Raw genomic sequence first — 27,500 nt, 5'->3', positions numbered from 1 at the left:
CCCTCACTCATATGTACTCCATTTGTGTCACCATTCGGATTCACACTCTGGGCTAATTTTCATTTTATTGTGGATGATTGAGACACAAAAATACACAAAGATTCCTGCATCCAGTACGTAGAAAAAGTCAAATTAGCACAATTGGGTGTCCGCTCATTTCTGGCATCCCCCTGAGGTTATGTTCAAAATGCTTTGGAAGAGGTTCTTAACCTTTTTGACCCTGGAGCCCATTTTTTCCACTACATAGGGGCCCAGGGCCCAATCAAATATTAGCACTAAATTAGTTTAATTGTATTCAATAATTCAATCCAACCAATTTACAGTTTATTAATAATAATGGATTACATATACTCAAAGCGCTTCACAGAGAACCCATCATTCATTCACTCCACGTTCACAGCTGCCTTGGGGTAAACTCTCGGAAACGTGCATGCCAGTTTGTGCCTACAGCCCCTCCGACCACCATCCATCATTCATTCACCAGTGTGAGTGGCACTGGGGGCAAGGGTGAAGTGTCCTGCCCAAGGACACAACGGCAGTGATTTGGATGGCAAGAGGCGGGGAGCGAACCTGCAACCCTCAAGTTTCTGGCACGGCTGCTCTACCCACCACTCCATGCCACCCCAATACTAATGAATTGAGACTGTTGTTTTGTAACAGGATGAACCTTGTCAAATGATATGAAAGCATGTGCTAATCACAAAGATTATTATCAAGGGACTTATAAAAACTAGAGATGTCCGATAATATCGGCTGATAAATGCGTTAAAATGTAATATCGAAAATTATCGGTATCGTTTTTTTTATTATCGGTATCGTTTTTGTTTTTTGTTTTTTTAAATCAACATAAAAAACACAAGGTACACTTACAATTAGTGCACCAACCCAAAAAAACTTTCCTCCCCTATTTACACTCATTCACACAAAATGGTTGTTTCTTTCTGTTATTAATATTCCGGTTCCTACATTATATATCAATATATATCAATACAGTCTGCAAGGGATACAGTCCGTAAGCACACATGATTGTGCGTGCTGCTGGTCCACTAATAGTACTAACCTTTAACAGTTAATTTTACTAATTTTCATTAATTACTAGTTTCAATGTAACTGTTTTTATATTGTTTTACTTTCTTTTTTATTCAAGAAAATGTTTTTAATTTTTTTTAAAGTACCTTATCTTCACCATACCTGGTTGTCCAAATTAGGCATAATAATGTGTTAATTCCACGACTGTATATATCGGTTGATATCAGTATCGGTTGATATCGGTATCGGTAATTAAAGAGTTGGACAATATCGGAATATCGGATATCGGCGAAAAACCATTATCGGACATCCCTAATAAAAACTGATGAAAAATATATTTACACACAATTACGCAGAGCCTTGTATATACTGTAGGAGTCTTAACTAAACAGTCAATCAAGTAATATGGAAATAGAAATACAGTTTCACCACTTTAGTCATACTTTTTGCACTTTTCTAACTTTTCTATGACTTTAGCTCAAGACTTCTTCTCTTTGTTTGTTATTGTCATTATTGCCACAAGTGGTGGAAAAGGTATTACAACTGACTACGGCTAATGTCCATATAAACCATGGCTGAGAAACCAATATTTTTTTGACGGCCCTCTCGGGGATGCTCGCGGTCCGACAATGTTAAGAAACACTGCGCTATCGTACATGCAATACAGAGAGGAAAGTAGTTGCTCAGTTTCACTTTAGACCCTGTAAATATGTTTTGTTTGATGGCAGCCATGTTTTCCAATCAATCCTGATCCAATTTTACACCCACATGCTTCTCAGGACAGTAAAGTTGTGTACCAGAAGAAATGTCGATAAACATCCAAAAATGACAGTGGGTCTTTTGTAGAACGCGTATAAGAAATGTCAAGTCAATTCCACTCATGGGTGTGAATAACAGCTCCACAATGTGGTAATTTTCTTAGAAAAATAAAAGCACAAGCAAGACAATAGGGGTGCATGTTTTGATACCCTTCTGTGGGGCGCGGTTCAGTAGTTGTACAAAAGTTAGATTACAAACTAATTATTGTAGTATAAAACTGAAGCAACGTGTCATTAGTTTTTGTGCTAAGCTAACACTGTGGTCACCTGGTGTGAGTGACGATGTCGGTGAGCGCGCCTCCCTCAAGGAACTCCATGACCACCCACAGCTCGTCCCCCACCAGGTAGCTGTTGTACATGTCCACCACGTTCTCATGGTGGTAGTCCCTCATGATCACCACCTACAAACGTGTGCAGAGGGAATACACACGTTTAATAATCAAACCCGTTCATTGAATTGATCCAACTTATCTCATTTGAACATGTTCGGGAGTCTTAACTATAACGGGATTACATGCAGGGGAACTAAGAGGATTACAATGAAACAAATTAGCTGGAGAATGAACAGGCACCCTCACCTACACACACACACACGCACACACACACACACACACACACACATAGACACACCCACACACACACAGAGTGTGATAATGCCTGATAGTGGCAATCTAAATGTATGTGCCAAAACTGACATGTTCAGTTGTTACTAACATTGTTCATTAGCAGTTAGCATGAAACGCATCACTCCTTGCAAAATACTGAGCCATCATCAAAAAATACAAGTAGACAAATTGCGAGCTGATAACACACAAAGTAATGCAGAAAAGGAGGATGTAAAGTATGTATACTAACAAGATGATGAATGCGTCCCACCTCGTTAAAGAGCAGCTCCCTCCTCTGCTGCTTCCTCAGGTCCATCTTCTTCACCGCCACCTGCTTGCCGCTGTGCTTCTCACTGGCGATGCAGACGATGCCCGTGGAGCCCTCGCCAATCTTGATGAAGCTGTCTAGGTACTCTCGGGGGTCGCCTGAAGGGGAGAGAGCACGCGAGCCCACACACACGCACACACACACACACACACTCGTCACTTTGACGTCAGGCCACAATAGACACAGCCCCTTTTCCAACTCACCTGGATTGACCACGAGTTGAAGAGCGGCTCGGAACTGCTCGTGAGACACTCTGGAGGGCTGTGTATCGGAGCTGGAGCCCCAGGAAGGTGGCGGATATGCCCCTGGGAGAACGTAAGGGGAGGAAGGCTGGGAATAGGCCCCCTGGAGGGAAAGCATGTCAATCAATCAATTAAAGATAATCAACTAGCACTTGGATAGAGCAGACTTCCACCAGGCCCTGTCTCCCAAGAGTTAAAAAGTTCTGGATCTAGACGGTGATCTGAATCAGCCCCAAAATGTAATCCCATGGTCCTTATCACATTTTTGACATTTCCTGAAAGTTTCATGAACATCTGCTTATAACATTTTGAGTTATTTTGCTGGCTGGCTAACTAACTAACTGGTTGCACAGGAAGTAAGCAAATTGCTTTACATTTTATGCATAATAGGGGCAAACTTATTTTTTCACTCTTATGACAGCTAGGAATGTTAAAATGTTACTTTAAACAATGGAACTTAATGATGGTTTTACATTGGCCACAGTTTGACCCTGGAACAGATCATTTCTGATCTACAGTGGTACCTCAACTTACCTTCTTACGAGTATTTTGAGATATGAGCTGTCTCTGAGCTTTTTGTTATACTTTAAGTTGCGAGCACACGTTGAATTACGAGCCTCCCTGGTTGAAGTAGTGACTGTCCAAAGATCGACACAATCATGCCCTTCAACCACCTGAACTGAGAAAAGTTAGAAGAAGCGGACGACTGTATCAAAGAAACAAACCATTAAAAATATGTCCTACCGGTTTGCCGACCCGGCGAGTCAGCCTGATCGCATCACCCTCAGTCTGCATTACATGAAGCTGCAGCTAATCCACCTCAATAAAAACGGTCCTAAATATTTGTTTAATACAGTAGCATTGTTAACACAACAAGGGACTTCTCCCAGTCGCTCCACCCACTCATTAGAAAGGAGATTAAAAATAACGCGTCCTAGCTCCAACTGGGTTTTATTAACGCAGATACGAATGTATGTACGACGGATAATGCTCTACAAAATAATCTCTTTCTTTTTGAAGAATTAACAGAGAAACTCCTGTGACTCGTAAATTGGACAAAACAAACAACGTGTTTACTTGACCTACTTCCTGGGAAACTTATCAAGGTGCTGTTTGTAATATTAAGACCGTCAGCGCTAAATATTATTAACCTATCACTTTCCTTTGTTACTGTTCCTCTAGCATAAAAACAGCGGTTATTCACCCTCTACTCAAAAGACTTCTGACAGTCGAACATAACATTCTATTACAGCGTATCAAAACACGTATTGGTATGTCAGACTTAGCCTTTTCTTGGTTTAACTCCTTACTGACAATTAGCAGTGCGTCTCCCATAACAATGTGACCTCAAAGTATGTTAAGGTAACGTGCGGAGTTCCACTGGGTTCAATTGTTGGCCCTGCACACTTTAGAATCTATATCCTGCCGCTAAGCGTCATAATGCGCTAATACAGTGTTAGCTTTCACTGTTACACAGATGACAACCAACTCTACATGCCTCTAAAGCTGACCAACGTGCCAGATTTTAGTCACCTGGAGGCATGTCTTAATGTAATCAAACAATGGAAGTCCAGCAACTTTTTGCATCTTAATGGAAACGTTGATTATAGGTCCGACTAGACACCGGCACTTACGGTACTTAATTATGCCACCTTAACATTTGACCAACCAATTACACAAAACGACTCGGTAAAGAATCTCGGTATTATCTTCGAGCCAACTTTCTGGTTTGAGTCACACATTAGGAATGTTACCAAAACAGCCTGTAGTTTCACTAAAATTTGTCCCGTTTTGTCCTTACCGACGCTGAGATTATTACTTATGCGTTTGTTACGTCTTGTCTCCATTACTGTAACGTAGTATTTTCGAGTCTCCCTATGTCTAGCATTAAAAGATTACAGTTACTTAATTGATTGATTGATTGAAAGGTAAATGCTGTACACTACATTATAAAACATAGTGTAGTTTTTTATATTATTGTCTATTGTACTGTTTTTCAAAAAATATTTGTTATCTAAAAGTTTGATTTTCTTTTTAAAAGGCATATTACATGTTAAAATTTTTATTTTTTTATTTTTATGGAAGCGCAAATTATATTGATTTCAATTAATTTCAATGGATGGGGCTGATCTGAGATACGAGTGTTCTGAGTAACCAGTTTGTGGAAACAATTGAGCTCATAAGTTGAGGTATCACTGTATTTTTTAAAACAAGACACTAGGAAGTGATGACTGTGTTCGATCTCAGAGGTTCCCTTCTACTTCCACCAATATCTTGATTCACCTCCTCAGAAAGTATGTTAGAAAATTACATACACCCTACAGTTAGACCGGTGGTGTCCAAAGTGTGTTTTTAATTGGCCAATGGCATACAGTAAAAATAATGTTACACACGTATCAGAACATTATGAAGGAGCATCACTTTGAAAACAGACTGCGCTTGGTATTGTACCTGCGGGGTGTAAGGTGGGCTGGGCTGGGACGGGGGATGGTGGTAGGGCGAGGGCTTGTAGTGGTGGAACACAGGTGGGTAGGGCAGGTGCACTGGTGGGTAGCCAGGGGCCTTGGCGTGGTTCTGAGGTAGCTTGAGGGCACCGCGGGGGTAGGTGTCACCTGACGCCAACTGAGGGCTGCCGTCCCGCGACGCTCGCTCGTATTCACCCTGCGAAATGAAGGAACTTTATAATTAGCACCCAACAATGCGACCATTCACCACCCACAAGCCTATGTCGCCTACAAATCTGCGACACACCCCTTCCTAAATATCCCAAGAATCCTGCGCATGGACACCAGCTACTACAGCACAAACACCTAATGAAAGCAAGAAGATTAAACTCTCCTCTTTGTTACTTTCTTTTACACACACACAGAGGGCAGAAAGAGGAGGAGGAGCCCTGACGTGTTGGGATGGTGTATAATTACATGGTGTGAACTCTTTTAATCAATCATTCTCAGCAGGTGTGTGAGGACTGCTGCTGATGGGACAGTCCAATCTCCCCCTCCACATCCTTGGCCGGCACCGCTGGCTGGCTGTCAGCCAAGGGGTCTCCTGATCCATGTTGGTTAAACGCGCATTAATCTGAGTTTGGCAGGGTAATCAACAACCTAACTCAACTGTGAAATTGAATTCGGCGCTGGAACATCGTCGGGCTGCTTTTATGCTAAGGCTGCAGAAAAGGGGGGAAAGTGCCGCAACATCAATTTGTCACCGAGAGCTGCGGCAGGCAAGCGAGCTCACACAAAACAGAGAATTAAGGGAAGACGACAAAGAGAGAGGGAGTGTGTGTTTAATGTGTGTGTATTCTCCACCAACACCCACCTGCTACAGCCAGGGAATAAATAAAGCTACATTTGTGTAGGCTGCACCGGTTAAAGGAGAAGAAAAGGCAGCGATTGTTCCAAGGTTTGCCAGGCCAGAAGAATGGTGCGGATTGCAAAAGCTGCAGAATGCTCCCGTTTGTTCTCAGCCATGCAACAGCATCCGAGTGCTCATGGACTCCTCCTCGCCATCCTGCTTTCAGTCTCACATATTTGTCTAAACACATGGAATAATGTGTGAAGCGTGAGAAAATGACCTCCTCCTCCTGAAGCACAATCCTGCATGGCTTGCATTCTCCATGACTGTTTTTTTATTCTCTCTCTTTACAAGCGGCTATTTACTGAAGCGTGCAGGTTAAATGGTTTTTCATCAAGGCGCCCTGGGATCGACATCAGCAAACCCACTTTCCGTCTCAGCTACTGGAGCCGAGGAGGAGGAAGGCAATAGTGCCGCAGATGCTATCACGCTGCGCGGCGGCCTTAATGGTGCACGGAGAGCGACATAAGGACCAACCCCCCTGTACAGGTTGACCGCACCAGTACCTCCTGCCCACCCCCACTGCAGGTGCTCTATAACTGCCAATGCAGATATTTGGACAAAATGTGACCGAAACGAAGTGCAAACTGCAGCAGACAGGCAGCATGATCAGAGTTTCCCTTAATAGTATAACTGGACAATTTGAACTTTAATCAGACAAGACTGAAGAAAGAATTCAGTCTGGAAAGTCGGATGTGATGGAGGGCTGCAAGATTCTGCAAAACAGTGAATTACAATGATCTTGCTTAAAAGTGAGATTATGATTCTCTGGGATATTCTTTTCACACAAACAGACACCATGTTTACATTTGAAAGATTCATCATCAGTATTAATGAACTCAAATTGTGAGTAATGTATGTAGCTATGCTGTTTGTGTCCTCCTGTCCCACTCCTTAATGTTGCACAGTGTGTGATACAGTATATGACAGTTATTACATGGGACAAGTGTAGGGTTCCAGGGTATATTTAAAAAGTGGATAAAGTACACAACAGCTAGTCCTCATTTTTCTGCTTTAAAGAAACCTTCTAGAAGTTTTTCTTTTTAAAAATGAATATAAACTGAAAATAATCCATCAAGTCAAAAACATGGCGCGCTTTCTCACTCGACAATACAGTACAATCATGCACGTAACAAAGACTAGTCAAAATAAAAGTCAATCACAGTCGTACTTTGCCACAAAGCGCTTCGGAGTTTGAGGCTTCACTCTATCGCACATTATTTTAAATGTATTTTTGGCTTAAAATGAAGTATTTAAGCATACAAATGACCTAATGAACTGAAAAGATCAATATGACAGTAGACTTGTCCTATAAATGAGACCAAACCAATGAGAGGGCCACTGATTATTATATTTGACTAAACAAGTGTAAAGTTAATTATGTAAGTGTTTTTTTATGTCGAGAGGGATAAAATAATATCAAAAAACGTATTTAGAATCGAAAATATCAGATTTATAATTCCTATTGCCAGAGAGCCTCGGCCATCAGCGAGTAGAACCAGGGCGGAGGAACAGACTCGCCCTGGCCAGTGAGGCTCACCAGGGGATGGGGACCACAAGTAGGAGTCGTCCGTCACGCCAACAACAAAGCAGCAAGCAAGTTCTTTAGTAAATTTGCAGTTTGTTTGCGATGCGACTCCATCCTCGCTGAGTAAAATAAAAAACATTGCTATTTAGAAATTAGCATGTTAGTGTGAATCGAGGTTGTGATTTACTTAGAATTTTTTGTGTAGGTCTAGCATGATGTACTGTACGTCACTCACTGTAAATATTATCATACATCAGTACAGGTAGTCAAATAAGAAGAAGAGGTAGAAACATTTCCTATCAGCTTTGGTGCACTTACTATAAATGTGGAGATTTGTGTCATTTCATATTTCTGTAAGACATCCTTTTCCCTCTGTTGTTTTTGGAGCGCGTTCTTCATTTTGGCCTCTTACATAATAACCACATTAAAACGCAGCATATTATTTAAATGTGATCTTGTTCCGGGACGTCTCTTATTCCTTTTGTCGTGTCCCTCCCCCTGCACCTCGCTCCCCTCCTTTTATTCCCTCTCGACCTCGCTTTGTCTCCTCGGCTCGGTATGTCACAGCTGCACGGTCGATTGTTGAGCGCTGCCGTTAATTGATCCGACTGTGGAGGATAATTCTGAATGCTCCTTTTTTCATTTGGGGAAGAGTGCATGAGTGTCAGAGTCAGTCTATGTGTCAAAAAAGATGGACACACTACACATAGATTGATGCGATAAAAATACAGAGACATAACCTGCATCTATCTGCACCTGTAGGTTGCATTGGTATTTATCTGCAAGGAATCATAATGACAGGTGTTTCATTTGATGGGCAAAACAAAAACCACAATAACAAAAGTGATCGTTAATGTCTTTTTTTTACTTGATGAATTACTTGGAGTGCATCAGAAAGTGGAAAGGAAATAATAGTTCTCTTTGAGCGCATGGTCATTTATGAACAATTAAATTGCACAACACAGCGGTGATAGAACCAATGTTGTAACAGCTGTAACTGCTCAGTCAGCTTTAATACCACTGATGAGTTTATAACAATAAGACAAACGTAATGCATTAGTTTCACACCAACAGCTGAGAAGTTACATGTTTAAGCCAAACTTAGATATGACAGTTAATTACATTTGGGGGTACAACGATTAATCCACAAAAATCAATAATAAACTTTGACGCCGAAAAATTAATTACTCGATAATAGTGACGTTGCCGCTTGTGGTTTTTTCAGATGGAAATGTGCGAGTCACTGTGACCGGAGACTGGAAAATCAATTCTTAATTTTTCATCTGTACTTTGCCTGTCACTCCTTTTAAATGGACAAAAGTTTATATTTATTTCTGTAGCAGCTTAATGAGCATAATGTTTTCTAAAATATTTGTTGTCTTTATTGTTAGTTAGCACTTAGGCCTAAAAAAAATATTAAGCTGAATTGCGGTGCAGACAAGAATCTTGAACGCTTCTGTAATGCCGAGGAGAACAAAGTGGCGTGGGAGGAAAGAAAACTGTCAGCTGCCATCCGATTAGTCGACTAATTGTTAACATACTGAATCAAACCGTATCAAAAATAGTCGTTAGTTGCAGTCGTAATTGAATAGAGACCATGATTAGAGTATTTATGGTCTGCTATCTTACATTCTATACTGCAGGGTTTTTCGACCACTGTGCCGCGGCACACTAGTGTGCAGTGAGATACAGTCTGGTGTGCAGTGGAAGATTATCTCATTTCACCTATTTGGGTTAAAAATATTTTTTGCAAACCAGTAATTATAGTCTGCAAATTATGTGTTGTTGTTGAGTGTCGGTGCTGTCTAGAGCTCGGCAGAGTAACTGTGTAATACTCTTCCATATCAGTAGGTGGCAGCCGGTAGCTAATTGCTTTGTAGATGTCAGAAACAGCGGGAGGCAGTGTGCAGGTAAAAAGGTGTCTAATGCTTAAACCAAAAATAAACAAAAGGTGACTGCCCCTAAGAAAAGGCATTGACGTTTAAGGAAGGCTATGCAGAACAAAACTAAAACTGAACTGGCTACAAAGTAAACAAAAACAGAATGCTGGACGACAGCAAAGACTTACTGTGGAGCAAAGACGGCGTCCACAAAGTACATCCGAACATGACATGACAATCAACAATGTCACCACAAAGAAGGATAAAAACAACTGAAATATTCTTGATTGCTAAAACAAAGTACCGTATTTTCCGCACTATAAGGCGCACCTAAAAACCTCCAATTTTCTCAAAAGCTGACAGTTCGTTTTATAATCCGGTGCGCCTTATATACGTATGGACCAATATTGAGCCACAACAGGTCTCGCAACTACGAGACCTTCTTCTACTAAGCACTTCTTCTTCTACGGGGGAAAATGAAGTCGACGGCTGCTTACCGTAGAAGAAGAAGCGCGCGTTGCATGCTGGGATATATGACAGCGCGAGGCGTGCCGTTTCATTTCCATTTGTGTGTTTATGTAAAGACCCCAAAATGGCTCCTATTAAGAGACACGCTTACGACGCAGAGTTTAAACTCAAGGCGATCAGTCACGCAGTAGAACACGGGAATAGAGCAGCAGCGGGCATGTTGGATGCCGTATTCGCCCAACTGTTTAATTCGGACACTGAAGAAGAAGAATTTGAGGGATTCGTGGATGAGGAATAACTTCATAAAGTGAGCTTTACATGTTTATTTTGTGTGTTGTGTTGTGTGACATTAACGTTTGAGCAATGTTGAGTTATTGATGTATTGTTATTGCTCTGCACTATTTCGAGTGTTACTATATTGTGATTGCACTAACGTTTGATTTACCGTAACAGTATCAGACTGTTTTTTACGTGTTTATTGAATCAGGGAAAAGTTCCCCTCCACTATGTGATATAAATGTTGCACTACATGTTATACCTTGCTGTTGTTAAAACATAAACAAAACACCACGTCACTGACTTTACCTCGGGGAAAATAATAAAACAGCTGTTTATTCATTTTGGGAGTGAACAGAGTTGTCAGAACGCTGGTTTGTAATCTTTTAATAAAGTTTGACTGACCTATCTGACTGTTTTGTTGACATTCCCTTTAGCGCAGCTCCATCTAATGGATGCATAACGTAACCCCAGCCTCTACGGTAGCATCTATTCTATGCGCCTTATAACGCGGTGCGCCTTATAATGCGGTGTGCCTTATAACGCGGTGCGCCTTATAATGCGGTGCGCCTTATAGTGCGGAAAATACGGTAGATGCGGGAAATATTGCTCAAAGGAAGACATGAAACTTCTACAGGAAAATAACAAAAAAAAGAGAAAAAGCCACCAAAATCACAGCGCAAGACTAGAACTAACTAAAACACTACACACAGGAAAAGAGCAAAAAACTCAAAATAAGTCACAGCGTGATGTGACAGGTCGTGACAGTAGACCTGCTTTGAGACAATAGCTACATTGATGCATGGTTGGTTATGGTTTAAAGTCATATCCAAGAATTGCGACAACTTTTTACTTTCAACTGAGTTTAGTTTAAAAAAAAAAAAAATGTCAACGCAAAAAATGTGCCTTGGCTCAAAAAAGGTTGAAAAACACTGCTGTACTATACAGTATGTAGATCAGTGTTCGTGTAGTTACCTTGTTGATGGTCTGAGATGTGGCGAGGCTCTCAGACAGGCGAGGGTAGGTGTAGGAGCTGTAAGGGTGGGCCTGGGCGGGGTTCTTAAAGGCCCCGCTGGCCGCGTATGGAACATTTGGCTCCTGCAGCCCGGAGCCAGAGCGGGACCGTTGCCTTATGGCCGGTGTGGGGCTGGTCTGCATCACGTAGGAGCTTTTGGGCCGCTTGTCGTAGTCGTCCCGCATAGCACCATAGCTCCACTCGCTGTCTGGGTAGTTGATCTGCTCGCTGTGTAGGGAAGCGCGCGACGGTGTCCCTACTGACGTGTCCCGGTAGTCCTGGCTGGATGAGCCACCCACAGATGCCCGGTAGTAGCCGCTGGAGCCCACACCGCTCCCCGCTGTGGAAGCCACCTCATCAGTGGAGCGCCCCTTGCTCTCCAGATAGGTGTGATAGTCAGGGGGAAGCTTGCCATAGTCTGATTTTTGGGGCATGGCGTCAGGGTAGAAATGGCTGCGGATAGGGTGGCCATGGGAGTGGCCATTTTGTTTGGTGAAGCGATAGTGCCTTCCTAGAGCCCAGTCCCCATCGATGGGGAAGCCTTGTTTGCTTGGATCCAGAGAGTAGTCCCTGCTGGAGGAGTCCAGGTCGCAGGAGTAGCGCGAGTAGTAATGACTGAAGCCGTTCTCCTCGGGGCCGCCTGGTCGAAGGCCCATGGATGGTTTGGAGCTGGCGCCGGGCTGGTGGGACCCCGGCGGACTCTCTTTGCGCAGCGAATTGGAGCGCGTCACTGATACGTTGTCAAACTCCTCCAGCAGGCCGTTAATGGACGCGTCTTTGGGCGGCCGGTTCCCTCGCACGATTGTCTATGAGAGGAACAGACACGGTCAGTCATGACATGCAATAGAGCACCTACAGGCGTTATGGCGGCAGGCTGATAACGCCGGGGGTGCATTCCATTTCAGTTCAGCCATTCTGTCTGAAAACTGAATGAATTGAAATTCATCAATGGAGACAATTTCAATTCCTGTGTATCAGGGCTTTTGGGACAAGTATGAGTCAATCATCACTTGCAACAAATGAGCAGGCATTTAGTGACCATGTGACAGTCCATTCGGGAAACTCGGTGACACCTCGGATCCTTACAGGAAACCAGCGGTGGATCTGAGCGACCCATTTCCCTCGTAACAGATTAGCTTCATTTTCAGTGGGAGCATCAGGTTTCACGTTCTAGTAGTCGTGACTTTGGTTTGGGAGACACACACATAACACACAAAAGGGAGCGCGATTACGCATCTGCTCGGGAGCAGAGGCAGCTCAAACGTGCTTCTCATCCCCTCCTACCTTGCGCTAAGCCCTTTACACGCCTGTGTTGTTGTTGTGAGTCACTGGGAGACTGGTGCTGCAGCTCAGTCAGTGTTGTAGCGTGGGTCACGACAGCACGCACTTGAGCGAGGATAAAAAAATATATAAGGTGCAGTGGGTACATGTTTTTACAAATCTGCTGCGTGACCACTGAGGGACATAGGTGGGGGTTGATGATACATATTTTCGTTGCTGGGCTTTGTCTTGTACTGCCATCCGTCTGCTAAACAGCAGGGGTTTCAACCATGTTCTCGTTTGATGTCAGGTCTATAAAAATAAAAATGTATAAACCCGCCCATATGTCAGCGCTAACACGTGTGAAATTTACAGGCTGAGTTTTCTGCATGCATTACATTTTAAGCGGTCTGACTCTACACTATTTAAAGTGTGGCAATCACTGCATGAAAGCCGCTAAATTAGCTGTCATCTGCTACGCCCGCTACTGGGACACTGTTTGACTTGCTCGCAGAAAGAAAGAAAGGCTGCAAACACACTTCCACACTTTCTACAGTAGAAGGGGAGCGGTGTACAATATCAGTACTTGCAACTCCATCCATCCATCCATTTTGTACCGCTTGTCCCTTTTTTGGGGTCGCGGGGGGTGCTGGAGCCTATCTCAGCTGCATTCGGGCGGAAGGCAGGGTACACCCTGGACAAGTCGCCACCTCATCACAGGGCCAACACAGATAGACAGACAACATTCACACTCACATTCACACACTAGGGCCAATTTAGTGTTGCCAATCAACCTAACCCTAGGTGCATGTTTTTTGGAGGTGGGAGGAAGCCGGAGTACCCGGGGAGAACATGCAAACTCCACACAGAAAGATCCCAAGCCCGGGATTGAACTCAGGACTACTCAGGACCTTTGTATTGCGAGGCACATGCACTAACCCCTGTTCCACCGTGCTGCCATATGTAGTACATTGTTAGCTTACTTGGACACGTTTACAACAAACTTAGGGCCTGATCTACTAAAGTTTGGTTGCACTAAAAACATGTGCAAACTTGATAACCCACGCAAAGCTGATACTAAACCTATTAAAGTTGCGTGCAGAGGATTGCAACTCTAAAGTGAGCAGAATAAGAAGTGCAATCTATTTAGTGTGTGTGTCATTACAAATATGTTGATGATCAGAACGGCCACAGTACTGGGAGGATGAGAGGAAAATATAATTTGATTTATTAACGCTGATCAATGTTCTTCAGTAACTATTTTGCGTCTTTATTTAGCACGTCTGAAATGCACGTGCAAATTGACACAGTTACGCACAAATGACTGTGAGAAAGGAAGTGCTTGTACTGCAAAGATAGATGAACAGAAAATCCTTCGTCCAACATGTGTGTCAACATATTTGGACTGTCATAAATAAAATATATGACTTTTGGTCTATTCGGCAGTATAATTTTATAGCTGCTGGATGACATGCTCCCCCCATCCCCCTCCTCAGCTCTGGTCGCTGAACCTTACCCCCCATCCTAGAGCAGCCGTCCCTACATTAATGTCTCTCCCACCCCCACTGGATGTCTTATATTTATTATATTGATTGATTTTTGTTAATCTGAATGCCTTCAATTTATTGTGCAAAATCCAAGACCATGTGCATTTGTGGTTGCTCTACTTTTTTCAAAATGCACATTCTGTACATTATTCTTTAATTATTGTTTATCTGTATTTTTATTTGTATTTTAGTTCATTCTTTATACTTTGCATATAGCTATAATAATACATACATTTTACAGTCGGTTTACACCTTGGTTCAGAGAGAGATGTTTTTTTTCGAATTTTCCTGTATGTCCAGTACATGTTGAAAATGTACTATAAAGATGACTTTGACATAAGAAGCTGATTAAAACAAATGCAACTGATGCATTTTGGTGTGTTTTGACATTTTTTTAATGAGATTTGTTTTTTCATTTAGGATATATATTATTTTTGCATATCTCCTATTTGAAAAAGTGTCTTCCAAAATGTATTGCCTTGCATTTTGATCATTTTAGACGCATGAATGCGCTGCTGTTGTGATGGTACCGACTCCCTGCAGTGTGTTAAAAATAGTTTCTGTTGTCTACAGATTGCGATTCTATATTGCAGAAAAGGTGGTACTGTACATATTATAAATGTTTGCTGCTATAGTTCAGCAACAGCATCAAGAGTTAGAATTGGGGGTTAAATCACCAAAAATGATTCCCGGGCGCAGCCACCGCTGCTGCCCACTGCCCCCCTCACCTCCCAGGGGGTGATCAAGGGTGATGGGTCAAATGCAGAGAATATTTGCGCCACACCTAGTGTGTGTGTGACAATCATGGGTACTTTAACTTAACATTGCACACAGATTGGAGAGCACAACATGGATGTGGAGGGCACATAATGCAAATAGGGTTGCATTTGCAATTCGCAGGTTAAAAAAACTTTATTGGACCCCAGCACATTGTAAAATTATTTTTTTTAGAAAAAAGAGCCAACATGCACAAGGACAAAAAGGTGAAATCATGTTTTAATGATCAGATTTAAAGCAGCACTAAGTAACTTATACATAAAATATTTTCATAACTTTTGGGATGATCCATGGACTTACAACTGGTTGAAAGACACCTGTGTCATGGCCTGAGGGGGTCTGTATCACTTTCACTGGCACTGAGCAACTTTGAGGAGGGTGGCAATAACCCTCGCACACAAAAAAACTACAAATGTGCTGACTTGCTTTACTGCATACGTCACTCCCCCTTTCCCCATTCGTTAAAAAGGCCAAAGTCGATGCGAACACCTACGTACCGCCAGAAAACTAAAAGAAGAAGAACGCCTACCGGGTACGTGCAATTACTGCTATCATGGCAGAAGTACAAAACGACCAAAGGAAACAAAATGTTTTGTCTGAGGAGACAAAAAAAAAGAAAAAGGTAAGCTCCCCGGATCAAAGGAAAATCCAGAAACAACATCTTATTTGCTGCAGTGAGCTCAGAGGTGAGGAGTGATTTTCGACCGATCCTGCTTTGGTGATAATGCTAATGTTAGCTATCGGAAATTTGTGTGGTAGCAATAAATAGCCACCAGCTTGATAGTTTGCAGTTTCTAACTGGCATGACCAACCACGCACAAACTCAAAAGTATTGTATAAAAACCACAATGCAACAACTACAAACCGCAATTAAAACTTTTGAGTAAAACATGTAGGTTCCTATTGTGGTAAGATCAGTCACACTGAATCATTGTGGTGTTATCGTGTCAGTTTGACGCTATATACACTGGTCCTATAACTGCGTTAATCATGTATAAATACAGATTAATCATACAATATATTTTGACCGCTCTGACTGCTGTGCTTGTTGGAAAATGTCACTTTAAAATAAACCTTTAGATAAAACCGTTAGCAAGTTTTGAGCAAATAAATCCAAAGACATGCACCTTGGGATAGGTTGATTGGCAACACTAAATTGGCCCTAGTGTGTGAATGTGAGTGTGAATGTTGTCTGTCTATCTGTGTTGGCCCTGCGATGAGTTGGCGACTTGTCCAGGGTGTAGCCCGCCTTCCGCCCGATTGTAGCTGAGATAGGCTCCAGCGCCCCCCGCGACCCCAAAGGGAATAAGCGGTAGAAAATGGATGGATAAATGATGTGCATTAAAGTAAAACATAAAAAAAGGTTCCTATATGACATTTTGACAATAACATTGCATTTGTGTCCAACGATTGGTCTTCTTTTTTTATGTTAATTAGAATTTTGCACGCAAGCAATTCACTGCGATTAATCGATATATATATATTTATATATACCTGTAAGATCTGACCAAAATATCTGGTCTTACTCGCTAGCATTAGCTTATAGCTAGAGATCAAGATAACTTTGTTTTTCCAAAGAAGGGAAGGAAGAAAGTAAGTGTGAAAGACAGTGTTGCGAAGAAGTGGGTGATATTCATTGTATAAAGAAATAAATCATCAAAAACATGACAAAGCTTGTAGCTAGCTAACTTGACGAAGCAGTTGGAGTGTAGCATTGCTAGTCTGCACCATACTGACGCAGAATGAGTCGATAACGCCAGCCAAGGACGTTAAAATAATATTTAAACGGTGCACATATAACCATGAAAATATGGAGAAGCTGCTGATGGTGTGTTTGACGGAGAAGCAGCTAGAAAGAGATACCGTGGAAGTCCACTCACCTAGGTAAAGCCTGTACATTATTATTACATTACTATATAAAACTACTGTAGGTGTTTTGCATTCTATTGTATTGTTTTTCGTACAATAATTCGTATCTCCAGTTTGTTTTTATTTTTAAAGGGCATGCTACATGGTATTTTGGACCGATTAAATTGATTTCAATTTTTGTTGTTTTTTGCAAAACGAGTTTTCCAAGGTAGGAGCTGCATCACATAACCAAGAGTACCTAGGGATTCGTATCCCTAGGTACTACTGTATTATACATTTTAAAATCTTTCAGTATGTTGCTCTCTGTTAAAAAAAGTTTGGACACCACTGCTTTTGACCGTTCACAGAGCACTCACGTTTCCAGAGTATCATACTAAAGCCTCTTAGCTTGAAAAAACTTTGGCTCATTCTTCACACAAAACTCTTTTTGAGGCACTGCCTTATTACTCTTGGTGTTGTCGTCACCTGCCAGCAAGATGTTAGTTTTGACAGCCTCATCTCTGTCACTCTCTTGTCACATGTGCTGAGGCAGGAGAGTGGGAAAGCCACGAATGCGCTGACACGAGAATACATCTGTCCCTCTTTACCGCCACAACCACCACGTGAGCATTCTCCTGCTCTCGCTATTCATCCATCTGAGCAGCAACAATCCTGGGATATAAATGCGTTTACACGACTCGAGAGATTTGGGGTCTTCCATCAATCTGCAGGAATTCTGTGGGTTGAAAAGAAGCCTGTACAAGCTGTTTGAGCAATTTGACGCCCAGTAACTGGCTGGGTTAGGTTTTGACAGTTTTAGACTTAAAAATTGGAGATTACATTTGTGGCGCCCCTTATGGGTTGTGGTATAAATGCTTTGGAAGACATGCAGGCATACATGTATGGGTCATATAAATATTCTCCAAGTTTTAATAATCATTTGACAAATGGTAATTGAACTACCGCATTTTTCGGAGTATAAGTCGCACCAGAGTATAAGTCGCACCTGCCGAAAATGCATAATAAAGAAGGAAAAAAAACATATATAAGTCGCACTGGAGCCCGGCCAAACTATGAAAAAAACTGCGACTTATAGTCCGAAAAATACGGTACATATTAACCGCGCCCCCTGCAAAGACGTTGAGCTTTGTTTTTCAACTAATCTTTCTCAAATGTTACACATTGGCTTGTCAGTCTCATAAAGATATGTACTCAATTTTGCTGTGATTTGGCTAAACACCTTAAAGTTACAGTGGGGTGTTTTGTCGAGAATTCTTGTGAGAAGTTAATCCTACTGATGGGAGTCAAACTTTAGGATTTAATGTCAGTGAAATAATAGCACAGGTGGTGCATGTTTTGACAAATGTTCGCACTTAGTTTATACATACAAATACAATGTCTTGTCGTAAACAAACAAAATGTGGCACTGGAGGATGAAAAGCTGTGATTCCTACATTTTTGCAGGTTTCAGCAATAACAACCTAGCCCTTTTTTATTTCTGACATCTGGATGCAAATTTGCGACATGTTGCAATAACTTGAGGGGCTCATCTGCTCAAATTTATACAAAGCATTTCTTATCGCTGCCTTTGAGCTAGAAGTTTCTGCTTTTTCTAGAACATTTATGCTTTAGACAATTAAATATTTTATCGTTTCAGCCTTTATCCACGCCAATCTTTCAGTGTTGGAACCATAAGCATCTCGCCCCCCATTCTTAGCCCATGACCACCCCCAAAGGTCCTGGCTATGAACTGCTTGGCGTTGCAAACTGGAACGTGAGGTGAAACGTCGGCTAAACGCAGTGAGCTATGTCAAACTGAGAGGCATCAGGATGGAGCCTTCCAGGAGCGCGACGGTGAGTAGACATCTATCACGCTTTTGGACAGATGCTGCAGTGCGCAGACCAAGCTTTGCCTGACAAAGAATAGAAAAAAAACAACTTCCACAACGACCTCTAGAGCTTCTTTTATAGTGCAGACTTTTTTATGTGTTACTGATATGTGTATGCTGCACTGACAAGGAATAGGGGAACGAACTTGCGATTTTGCAACTTAGAGTCGTGTGTAAGGTTATTGTGTAACTGGGGTGTGAAGTTGAAAAGTCCCGTTTTATGCAAAAGGGACTAATTAGGCTTTGATGGTAATTTGTCTCATTAGAGTCTGTTTATCTTTCGCTTGTTTGCTCCACTTTGCATTGTGAAAGTAAAAAGCATCTTCCTCAGGCTTTGCTACATTTCTGACACCAACGCCCAGAGTTCTATACAAACTGTCTGTCTACAGACATGGGAGCTGATCTTTTTGTTTTTCTTCAGCAAAAACGCTAGCCTAGCATGATGTTGCAGATTGTTAGCACTGTAGCTCACATACGTAGCTATGCCAGAATTGCTAACGTTTGTGTCCTCCTTTCCCACTCCTTAATGTTGCGCTGTTGTTCGTGCTATATGGCTTCTATTAACGTTGGACAAATGCAAAGTTACAGTGTGTACTTCAAGTGGATAAAGTGCACAATAGCACATATTTACACTAGCGGTCATTACCATTGAAGATGCAGACACGTAAAAAGACGTGTTCCAAAGTAAGGCTTATCAAAAGAACTTTTAAACTATCTGAATCCCAGCATCACTACTATTTCCACTCTTGTGAGACCTCTGATGCTTTAAAGGGGTCATATTTGATTTCTTTCTACATTTAATACATTTCCTTGTGATCTACATAACATGTAATGGTGGTTCTTTGGTCAAAATGTTGCATAGATTATGTTTGTTATGTTTGTTCTTCAAGCCGCTTTCTGACGTCACTTCAGAATGCCCCGTTTGTGGGTGGTCTTATTTACTTAATTTCGACTGCAGATTTTAGCGCTTCCATTTGGAGTCTACTGACACATATAGGTTAAAACTATGCACTACTTTATATTACAAATGACAATACCGGAGGATGTATATGCATGTACAAACCAGTCTTCCCCACAACAAGAGGATAGAGAAAAAGAAGGAACTGCGGACTTGCGCAAAGCTCTTTGGGTAAAACTTAACCATATATGGAGATATCCGCTGACTTCACAGATTGGAAAAACATGACATGTTGGGCAAATTCCAAACAGCTTGTTTGGAGGAAGTATAAAGGAAGGCAAGATTGTTTTATAAATATCTTTGCCTCCATGGTTTGATTTCAAATGTTTGGGACTTATGCAGATCCCAAGTACACACAAAAACAGGTAAGAACAGTTGGTTTTGCATAAAAGCATCCCTTTAAAATGGCTCTGATGCAAAAATTGTAAATTTTTCTGTGGGAAAGAGGCTTATTAAAATCTAAAAATAGGTGAGCGCATCTTCTTACGATAACTTAATAACTCAGAGGTAAAACCATAATAATGCTTATAATCAATAGAAGTGTGTCGAGTCGCGTGTTGGCATTACGAGAGGCTGAAGCTTGGCTGCCGGCAACGCAGAGGAAGTGACGAGGGGTGCAGGAGAGAAAGACAAGGTTAATTGTGTGCCAAATCACTGTCAAACGCCCAGGATTGCGCCTGGAAATCTTTCCATTAATTTGAATTAGGGGGCTCTACTGTGAAAGCGCCCGCACCCCCTTTACGTACTTGGGCCCTGAGCGCGGGTCGTGATAGGCGGCGTCTCTGACAGCGGCCATATTTCACAGGCGCGCGGCGTTGGCCTGTCCTTAAGTGATAAGCTGTAATAGATCTACTCGCCACGGCCTGTTCAAGGTAAGTACAGCAGAGCAAGGAGGAGAGGACAGCACAGGACAGGAAGTGACAAGCCAGTGGACTTGGGGGAGAGAAAACTACAGGAAATGAAGGAGGGAGAGAAAAGTATAAAGGAAAAGAAGGGTGGATTGTGTGAAATTAGGAGGAACGGGAAAGCAAAAGTGACTCTGGAAGTAAAATTGGAAAAAAATAAATTTTGTTAGAAAACATGAAAAAGGGCAGACAATGTAAAAAGGGGGGCATGACAAATGAGGCTCATTGGGAGATAAGGGGGCGGGGATCAACCTTGCTGGTAATGAAGGGAGAGTGGAGGGAGCGATAATTAATGAGCCTGCCCTTCCCGTGACTCCTGCTGAGAGAAACTGCATTTTGGAGGCTGCGCACTGGTGGGCCGCAGCAGCACAGTCCCAGGGCAGCTGAGGGGACCAAGCACGGACGCTGGACGGACAGATTTTTTTGGGGCACATAAAGACATCAGCCAATCCCAATGCACAGAACTAGCAGCGGCAACGCTGTAGCTCATTTCGCAGTTTCACGACAAAAGATAAAAACTCCTTAATGAAATACGACGCCACTAAACTGGTGCTACGACCGCTGAGCAGTCAGATTGGCCTTCTACTTGGAGGTAATATTCAAGTTACAAGTAGCCTCAGCAGAAAAGCATGTGGTCAACTTTCTGCAATCAACGGAAATTGAAATAGACTTTAATACCATCGAAACATGCATCCCACTGGATGGAAGAAACAACAATACCACTTTAATCATCCTTGTGAAACTTGTTAAGAAAAAATCTAAAATGGCACTGCTAAAACAGGGAAAGAAGCTGAAGGGAACACATGTGTACATGAATGAGCATCTCACAAAACGTAATGCTGAAATCACCAAGAGAGCACGCCAATTGAGAAAGCAGGGACAAATTCAGGGCACTTGGAGCGCCAAGTGTAACATCTACATCAAGCTGAATGGAGGACAGTCCTTGTTGTCCATGACATCAAGGACCTGGACAAATATTAAAGTTGACACTGCTTCCACAACGACGATGATAATGGAGTCTGACGGAAAACAGACACCTAAATTCAACACTAACACTACTATGTTCCAAGGGACCACTAAACAAAAAGATCTAGATGCAGGAGTGCATTCATCTACACTTATAGAGATTATTGAAACAACATCAAATATTGTTGAAAATATGGAACTGAAAAACGTCTGCAACAAAGACCATAAAAAACAGGATTTGGACAATGATATAGATCCAGATACAATGTTTTTCTCCCACATCAGTAATAATTGTTTTTATTATTCAGATGACCAATATAACTGCAACATTAAATGTAATAACAAATTGTCAATTATTAATTTTAATAGCAGAAGCTTGTTTGTCAACTATAACAACAAAAAGCACTTTTTAGAACAACAATTCAACGAACCCTTAAAGTGATCGCTGTCACAGAAACATGCATAGGTGATAAAAAAAAGGAATAGCTTTTGACCTGGAACAATATGAACTAAACTACATCAACAGAAACAACAAAAACGGAGGAGTAGCATGGTAAAAAACATGTCATTTGCTATTGATAATATCTTAGAATGCAAAACCATTGAAATATGTCAGGAAAAAAGCAACAACATATTCATCAGTTGTATATATAGATCACCTAAGTCAAGTATTGAAACATTTGAAGACTGGATCAAGGCAAATTTTATGGACACTGGTCAAAAAATAATTTTCTTATGTAGTGACTTCAATATTGACTTATTGAACCTTAATAAGCAAAAGCCCATCGGTGACTCATTGATACAATGTTTAGCATCAGTTTATATCCTAAAATCACAAAGCCTAGCAGAATCACAGGACACTGTGCCACACTTGTTGCCAATATTTTACCAATTACTTTGATAACACTGCAAGTGGTCTACTTATAACCGACTTTAGTGATCATCTGCCAGTTTTAACAATATATGATGGAAACTACAAGAAGAGGAACTTAGATGACAAAAATACACTTTGAAGACTTTGCACAGAGAAGAATATGATTGCCTTCAAAAATGAGCTAGAATAGCAAAATTGGGACAATGTGTACAATGAAAATGATGTTGATGAAGCATATGGTAAAGTTCATAACACTTTATGACAAACATTGTCCATGGAAACAACTCAGTAGTAAGCAGAGAAAGAACAATCAACCATGGATGACAAAAGGATTAAAAAATGCTTATAATAATAAGAATACATTACATAGAACATTTATAACACAAATAACTACAGAGGCAGAAAATAAGTACAAAAAGTATATAAAAAATCTAACTAACATACTACAAACATGTAGAAAAGAATATTACAGTCAATTATTAGACAGGAACAAAAACAACATGAGAGCAACATGGGGCATCCTCAATTGCATTATGAGAAATGACACTAAGAGGAATTACCCCCAATACTTCTCAGACGGAAACTAAAATAATGACAACATGGAGGAAGTAGTTGAAAGCTTCAATAATTACTTTGTAAATATTGGACCAAAATTGGAGGAAAGGATTCCATACCCAGTTTCAACGGAGGACTTCAATGACACTATAAATAGAAATCCCAATTCAATGCAAATCTAAGATTTTAATCGATCGGAATGGAATTGATATGGAAACAATATAAAAGGTTGTTGAAGAGCTCTCTTAGTAACCAATCATTTCAAACAGGCAAATTTCCAAACAAAATGAAAATAGCTAAAGTTGTACCAATTTATAAGACTGGAGACAAACACCAATTTACAAACTATAGACCTTCCACAATTTTCTAAAATCATTGAAAAACTCGAAGACCTCCATGACGAATAAAAACAAAGGACCCAGATTTCCCTCGCCCGGACGCGGGTCACCGGGGCCCCCCTCTGGAGCCAGGCCCGGAGGTGGGGCACGATGGCGAGCGCCTGTCCCCATGGGGCCCGGCCGGGCACAGCCCGAAGAGGCAACGTGGGTCCCCGCTCCAATGGGCTCACCACCCATAGCAGGGGCCATAGAGGTCGGGTGCATTGTGAGCTGGGCGGCAGCCGACGGCAGGGCACTTGGCGGTCCGATCCTCGGCTACAGAAGCTAGCTCTTGGGACGTGGAACGTCACCTCGCTGGGGGGGAAGGAGCCTGAGCTAGTGCGCGAGGTTGAGAAGTTCCGGCTAGATATAGTCGGACTCACTTCGACTCACAGTAAGGGCTCTGGAACCAGTTCTCTCGAGAGGGGCTGGACTCTCTTCCACTCTGGCGTTGCCGGCAATGAGAGGCGACGGGCTGGGGTGGCAATTCTTGTTGCCCCCCGGCTCAGAGCCTGCACGTTGGAGTTCAACCCGGTGGACGAGAGGGTAGTTTCCCTCCGCCTTTGGGTGGGGGGACGGGTCCTGACTGTGGTTTGCGCTTACGCGCCAAACCGCAGCTCAGAGTACCCACCCTTTTTGGATTCGCTCGAGGGAGTACTTGAGAGTGCTCCCCCGGGTGATTCCCTCGTTCTACTGGGGGACTTCAATGCTCATGTTGGCAGCGACAGTGAAACCTGGAGAGGCGTGATTGGGAAGAATGGCCGCCCGGATCTGAACCCGAGTGGTGTTCTGTTATTGGACTTTTGTGCCCGTCACAGATTGTCCATAATGAACACCATGTTCGAACATAAGGGTGTCCATATGTGCACTTGGCACCAGGACGCCCTAGGCCGCAGTTCCATGATCGACTTTGTAGTTGTGTCATCGGATTTGCGGCCTCATGTTTTGGACACTCGGGTGAAGAGAGGGGCGGAGCTTTCAACCGATCACCACCTGGTGGTGAGTTGGCTGCGATGGTGGGGGAGGATGCCGGACAGACCTGGCAGGCCCAAACGCATTGTGAGGGTTTGCTGGGAACGTCTGGCAGAGTCTCCTGTCAGAGAGAGTTTCAATTCCCACCTCCGGAAGAACTTTGAACATGTCACGAGGGAGGTGCTGGACATTGAGTCCGAGTGGACCATGTTCCGCGCCTCTATTGTCGAGGCAGCTGATTGGAGCTGTGGCCGCAAGGTAGTTGGTGCCTGTCGTGGCGGTAATCCTAGAACCCGTTGGTGGACACCGGCGGTGAGGGATGCCGTCAAGCTGAAGAAGGAGTCCTATCGGGTTCTTTTGGCTCATAGGACTCCTGAGGCAGCGGACAGGTACCGACAGGCCAAGCGGTGGGCGGCTTCAGCGGTTGCGGAGGCAAAAACTCGGACATGGGAGGAGTTCGGGGAGGCCATGGAAAACGACTTCCGGACGGCTTCGAAGCGATTCTGGACCACCATCCGCCGCCTCAGGAAGGGGAAGCAGTGCACTATCAACACCGTGTATGGTGAGGATGGTGTTCTGCTGACCTCGACTGCAGATGTTGTGGATCGGTGGAGGGAATACTTCGAAGACCTCCTCAATCCCACCAACACGTCTTCCTATGAGGAAGCAGTGCCTGGGGAATCTGTGGTGGGCTCTTCTATTTCTGGGGCTGAGGTTGCTGAGGTAGTTAAAAAGCTCCTCGGTGGCAAGGCCCCGGGGGTGGATGAGATCCGCCCGGAGTTCCTTAAGGCTCTGGATGCTGTGGGGATGTCTTGGTTGACAAGACTCTGCAGCATCGCGTGGACATCGGGGGCGGTACCTCTGGATTGGCAGACCGGGGTGGTGGTTCCTCTCTTTAAGAAGGGGAACCGGAGGGTATGTTCTAACTATCGTGGGATCACACTCCTCAGCCTTCCCGGTAAGGTCTATTCAGGTGTACTGGAGAGGAGGCTACGCCGGATAGTCGAACCTCGGATTCAGGAGGAACAGTGTGGTTTTCGTCCTGGTCGTGGAACTGTGGACCAGCTCTATACTCTCGGCAGGGTCCTTGAGGGTGCATGGGAGTTTGCCCAACCAGTCTACATGTGTTTTGTGGACTGGGAGAAGGCATTCGACCGTGTCCCTCGGGAAGTCCTGTGGGGAGTGCTCAGAGAGTATGGGGTATCGGACTGTCTGATTTTGGCGGTCCGCTCCCTGTATGATCAGTGTCAGAGCTTGGTCCGCATTGCCGGCAGTAAGTCGGACACGTTTCCAGTGAGGGTTGGACTCCGCCAAGGCTGCCCTTTGTCACCGATTCTGTTCATAACTTTTATGGACAGAATTTCTAGGCGCAGTCAAGGCGTTGAGGGGATCTGGTTTGGTGGCTGCAGGATTAGGTCTCTGCTTTTTGCAGATGATGTGGTCCTGATGGCTTCATCTGGCCAGGATCTTCAGCTCTCGCTGGATCGGTTCGCAGCCGAGTGTGAAGCGACTGGGATGAGAATCAGCACCTCCAAGTCCGAGTCCATGGTTCTCGCCCGGAAAAGGGTGGAATGCCATCTTCGGGTTGGGGAGGAGACCCTGACCCAAGTGGAGGAGTTCAAGTACCTCGGAGTCTTGTTCACGAGTGAGGGAAGAGTGGATCGTGAGATCAACAGGCGGATCGGTGCGGCATCTTCAGTAATGCGGACGCTGTATCGATCCGTTGTGGTGAAGAAGGAGCTGAGCCGGAAGGCAAAGCTCTCAATTTACCGGTCGATCTACGTTCCCATCCTCACCTATGGTCATGAGCTTTGGGTTATGACCGAAAGGACAAGATCACGGGTACAAGCGGCCGAAATGAGTTTCCTCCGCCGGGTGGCAGGGCTCTCCCTTAGAGATAGGGTGAGAAGCTCTGTCATCCGGGGGGAGCTCAAAGTAAAGCCGCTGCTCCTCCACATCGAGAGGAGCCAGATGAGGTGGTTCGGGCATCTGGTCAGGATGCCACCCGATCGCCTCCCTCGGGAGGTGTTTAGGGCACGTCCGACCGGTAGGAGGCCACGGGGAAGACTCAGGACACGCTGGGAAGACTATGTCTCCCGGCTGGCCTGGGAACGCCTCGGGATCCCCCGGGAAGAGCTGGACGAAGTGGCTGGGGAGAGGGAAGTCTGGGCTTCCCTGCTTAGGCTGCTGCCCCCGCGACCCGACCTCGGATAAGCGGAAGAAGATGGATGGATAGATGGCATTGAAAAACTGTTGGATAACAGATTTGAGAGTTTAATAAACAAATATAGAATACTTGCTGAGAACCAACATGGATATAGAGCTCGTATTTCAACTTGGATGGCTTCAATCAAAATAACAGAGGAAACTACCAATGCAATAGATGGTAAGCAGTGTGCAGCAGCAGCGTTTATGGCTGTAACTAAAGCATTTGACACAATTAATCCCAATATTTTAATTAAAATATTAGAACGGTATGGCATCAGAAGGTTGGTGTTAAACTGGATTAGAGGCTACTTAACCAACAGGAAAAAATATGTGAAGCTAGGTGAATATATATATATATATATATATATATACATATACACACACACACATATATATATACATATATATACATATACATATATATACATATACATATATATACACATATATATATATCATATATATATTATATACATATATACAGTATATGTACATATATATATGCATATACATACACATATACATATATATACACATATACATATATATATATATATATACATACATATATATATACACATATATACAAAAACATATATATATACATATACATATTTATACATACATATATATACATACATATATACATATGTATATACATATATATACATACACATATACATATATACATACGTATATACATACACATATATATACATATATATACATATACATCAGTGACGTGCGGTGAGGTTGATGGCTGGTGAGGCACTGACTTCATCACAGTCAGATTTACAAACATATGAACCCTAAAGAGTATC

The 27,500-nt window shown here is 42.9% G+C and overlaps 1 protein-coding gene across 4 annotated transcripts in view; it reads right to left on the bottom strand.

The window, feature by feature from the left end:
• Nucleotides 1-27,500, bottom strand: part of pak5 (p21 protein (Cdc42/Rac)-activated kinase 5) — a 166,317-nt gene that overhangs the window by 11,638 nt on the left and 127,179 nt on the right. For all 4 annotated transcript variants that reach the window (XM_061929171.1, XM_061929172.1, XM_061929174.1 and 1 more), the window contains 5 exons: nucleotides 11,504-12,349; nucleotides 5,474-5,683; nucleotides 2,984-3,125; nucleotides 2,724-2,878; nucleotides 2,115-2,248 (listed from right to left, as the gene is read on the bottom strand). In XM_061929171.1, the coding sequence (XP_061785155.1) occupies nucleotides 2,115-2,248; nucleotides 2,724-2,878; nucleotides 2,984-3,125; nucleotides 5,474-5,683; nucleotides 11,504-12,349 (1,487 nt within the window). The remainder of the gene's footprint in view (nucleotides 1-2,114; nucleotides 2,249-2,723; nucleotides 2,879-2,983; nucleotides 3,126-5,473; nucleotides 5,684-11,503; nucleotides 12,350-27,500) is intronic.

Source organism: Nerophis lumbriciformis, linkage group LG34 (genome assembly GCF_033978685.3).
Source record: "Nerophis lumbriciformis linkage group LG34, RoL_Nlum_v2.1, whole genome shotgun sequence".
In the NCBI taxonomy this organism is placed as follows: domain Eukaryota; kingdom Metazoa; phylum Chordata; class Actinopteri; order Syngnathiformes; family Syngnathidae; genus Nerophis; species Nerophis lumbriciformis.
Note: the sequence above shows the minus strand (reverse complement) of the source record. Positions and strands in the feature narration are given on the sequence as shown.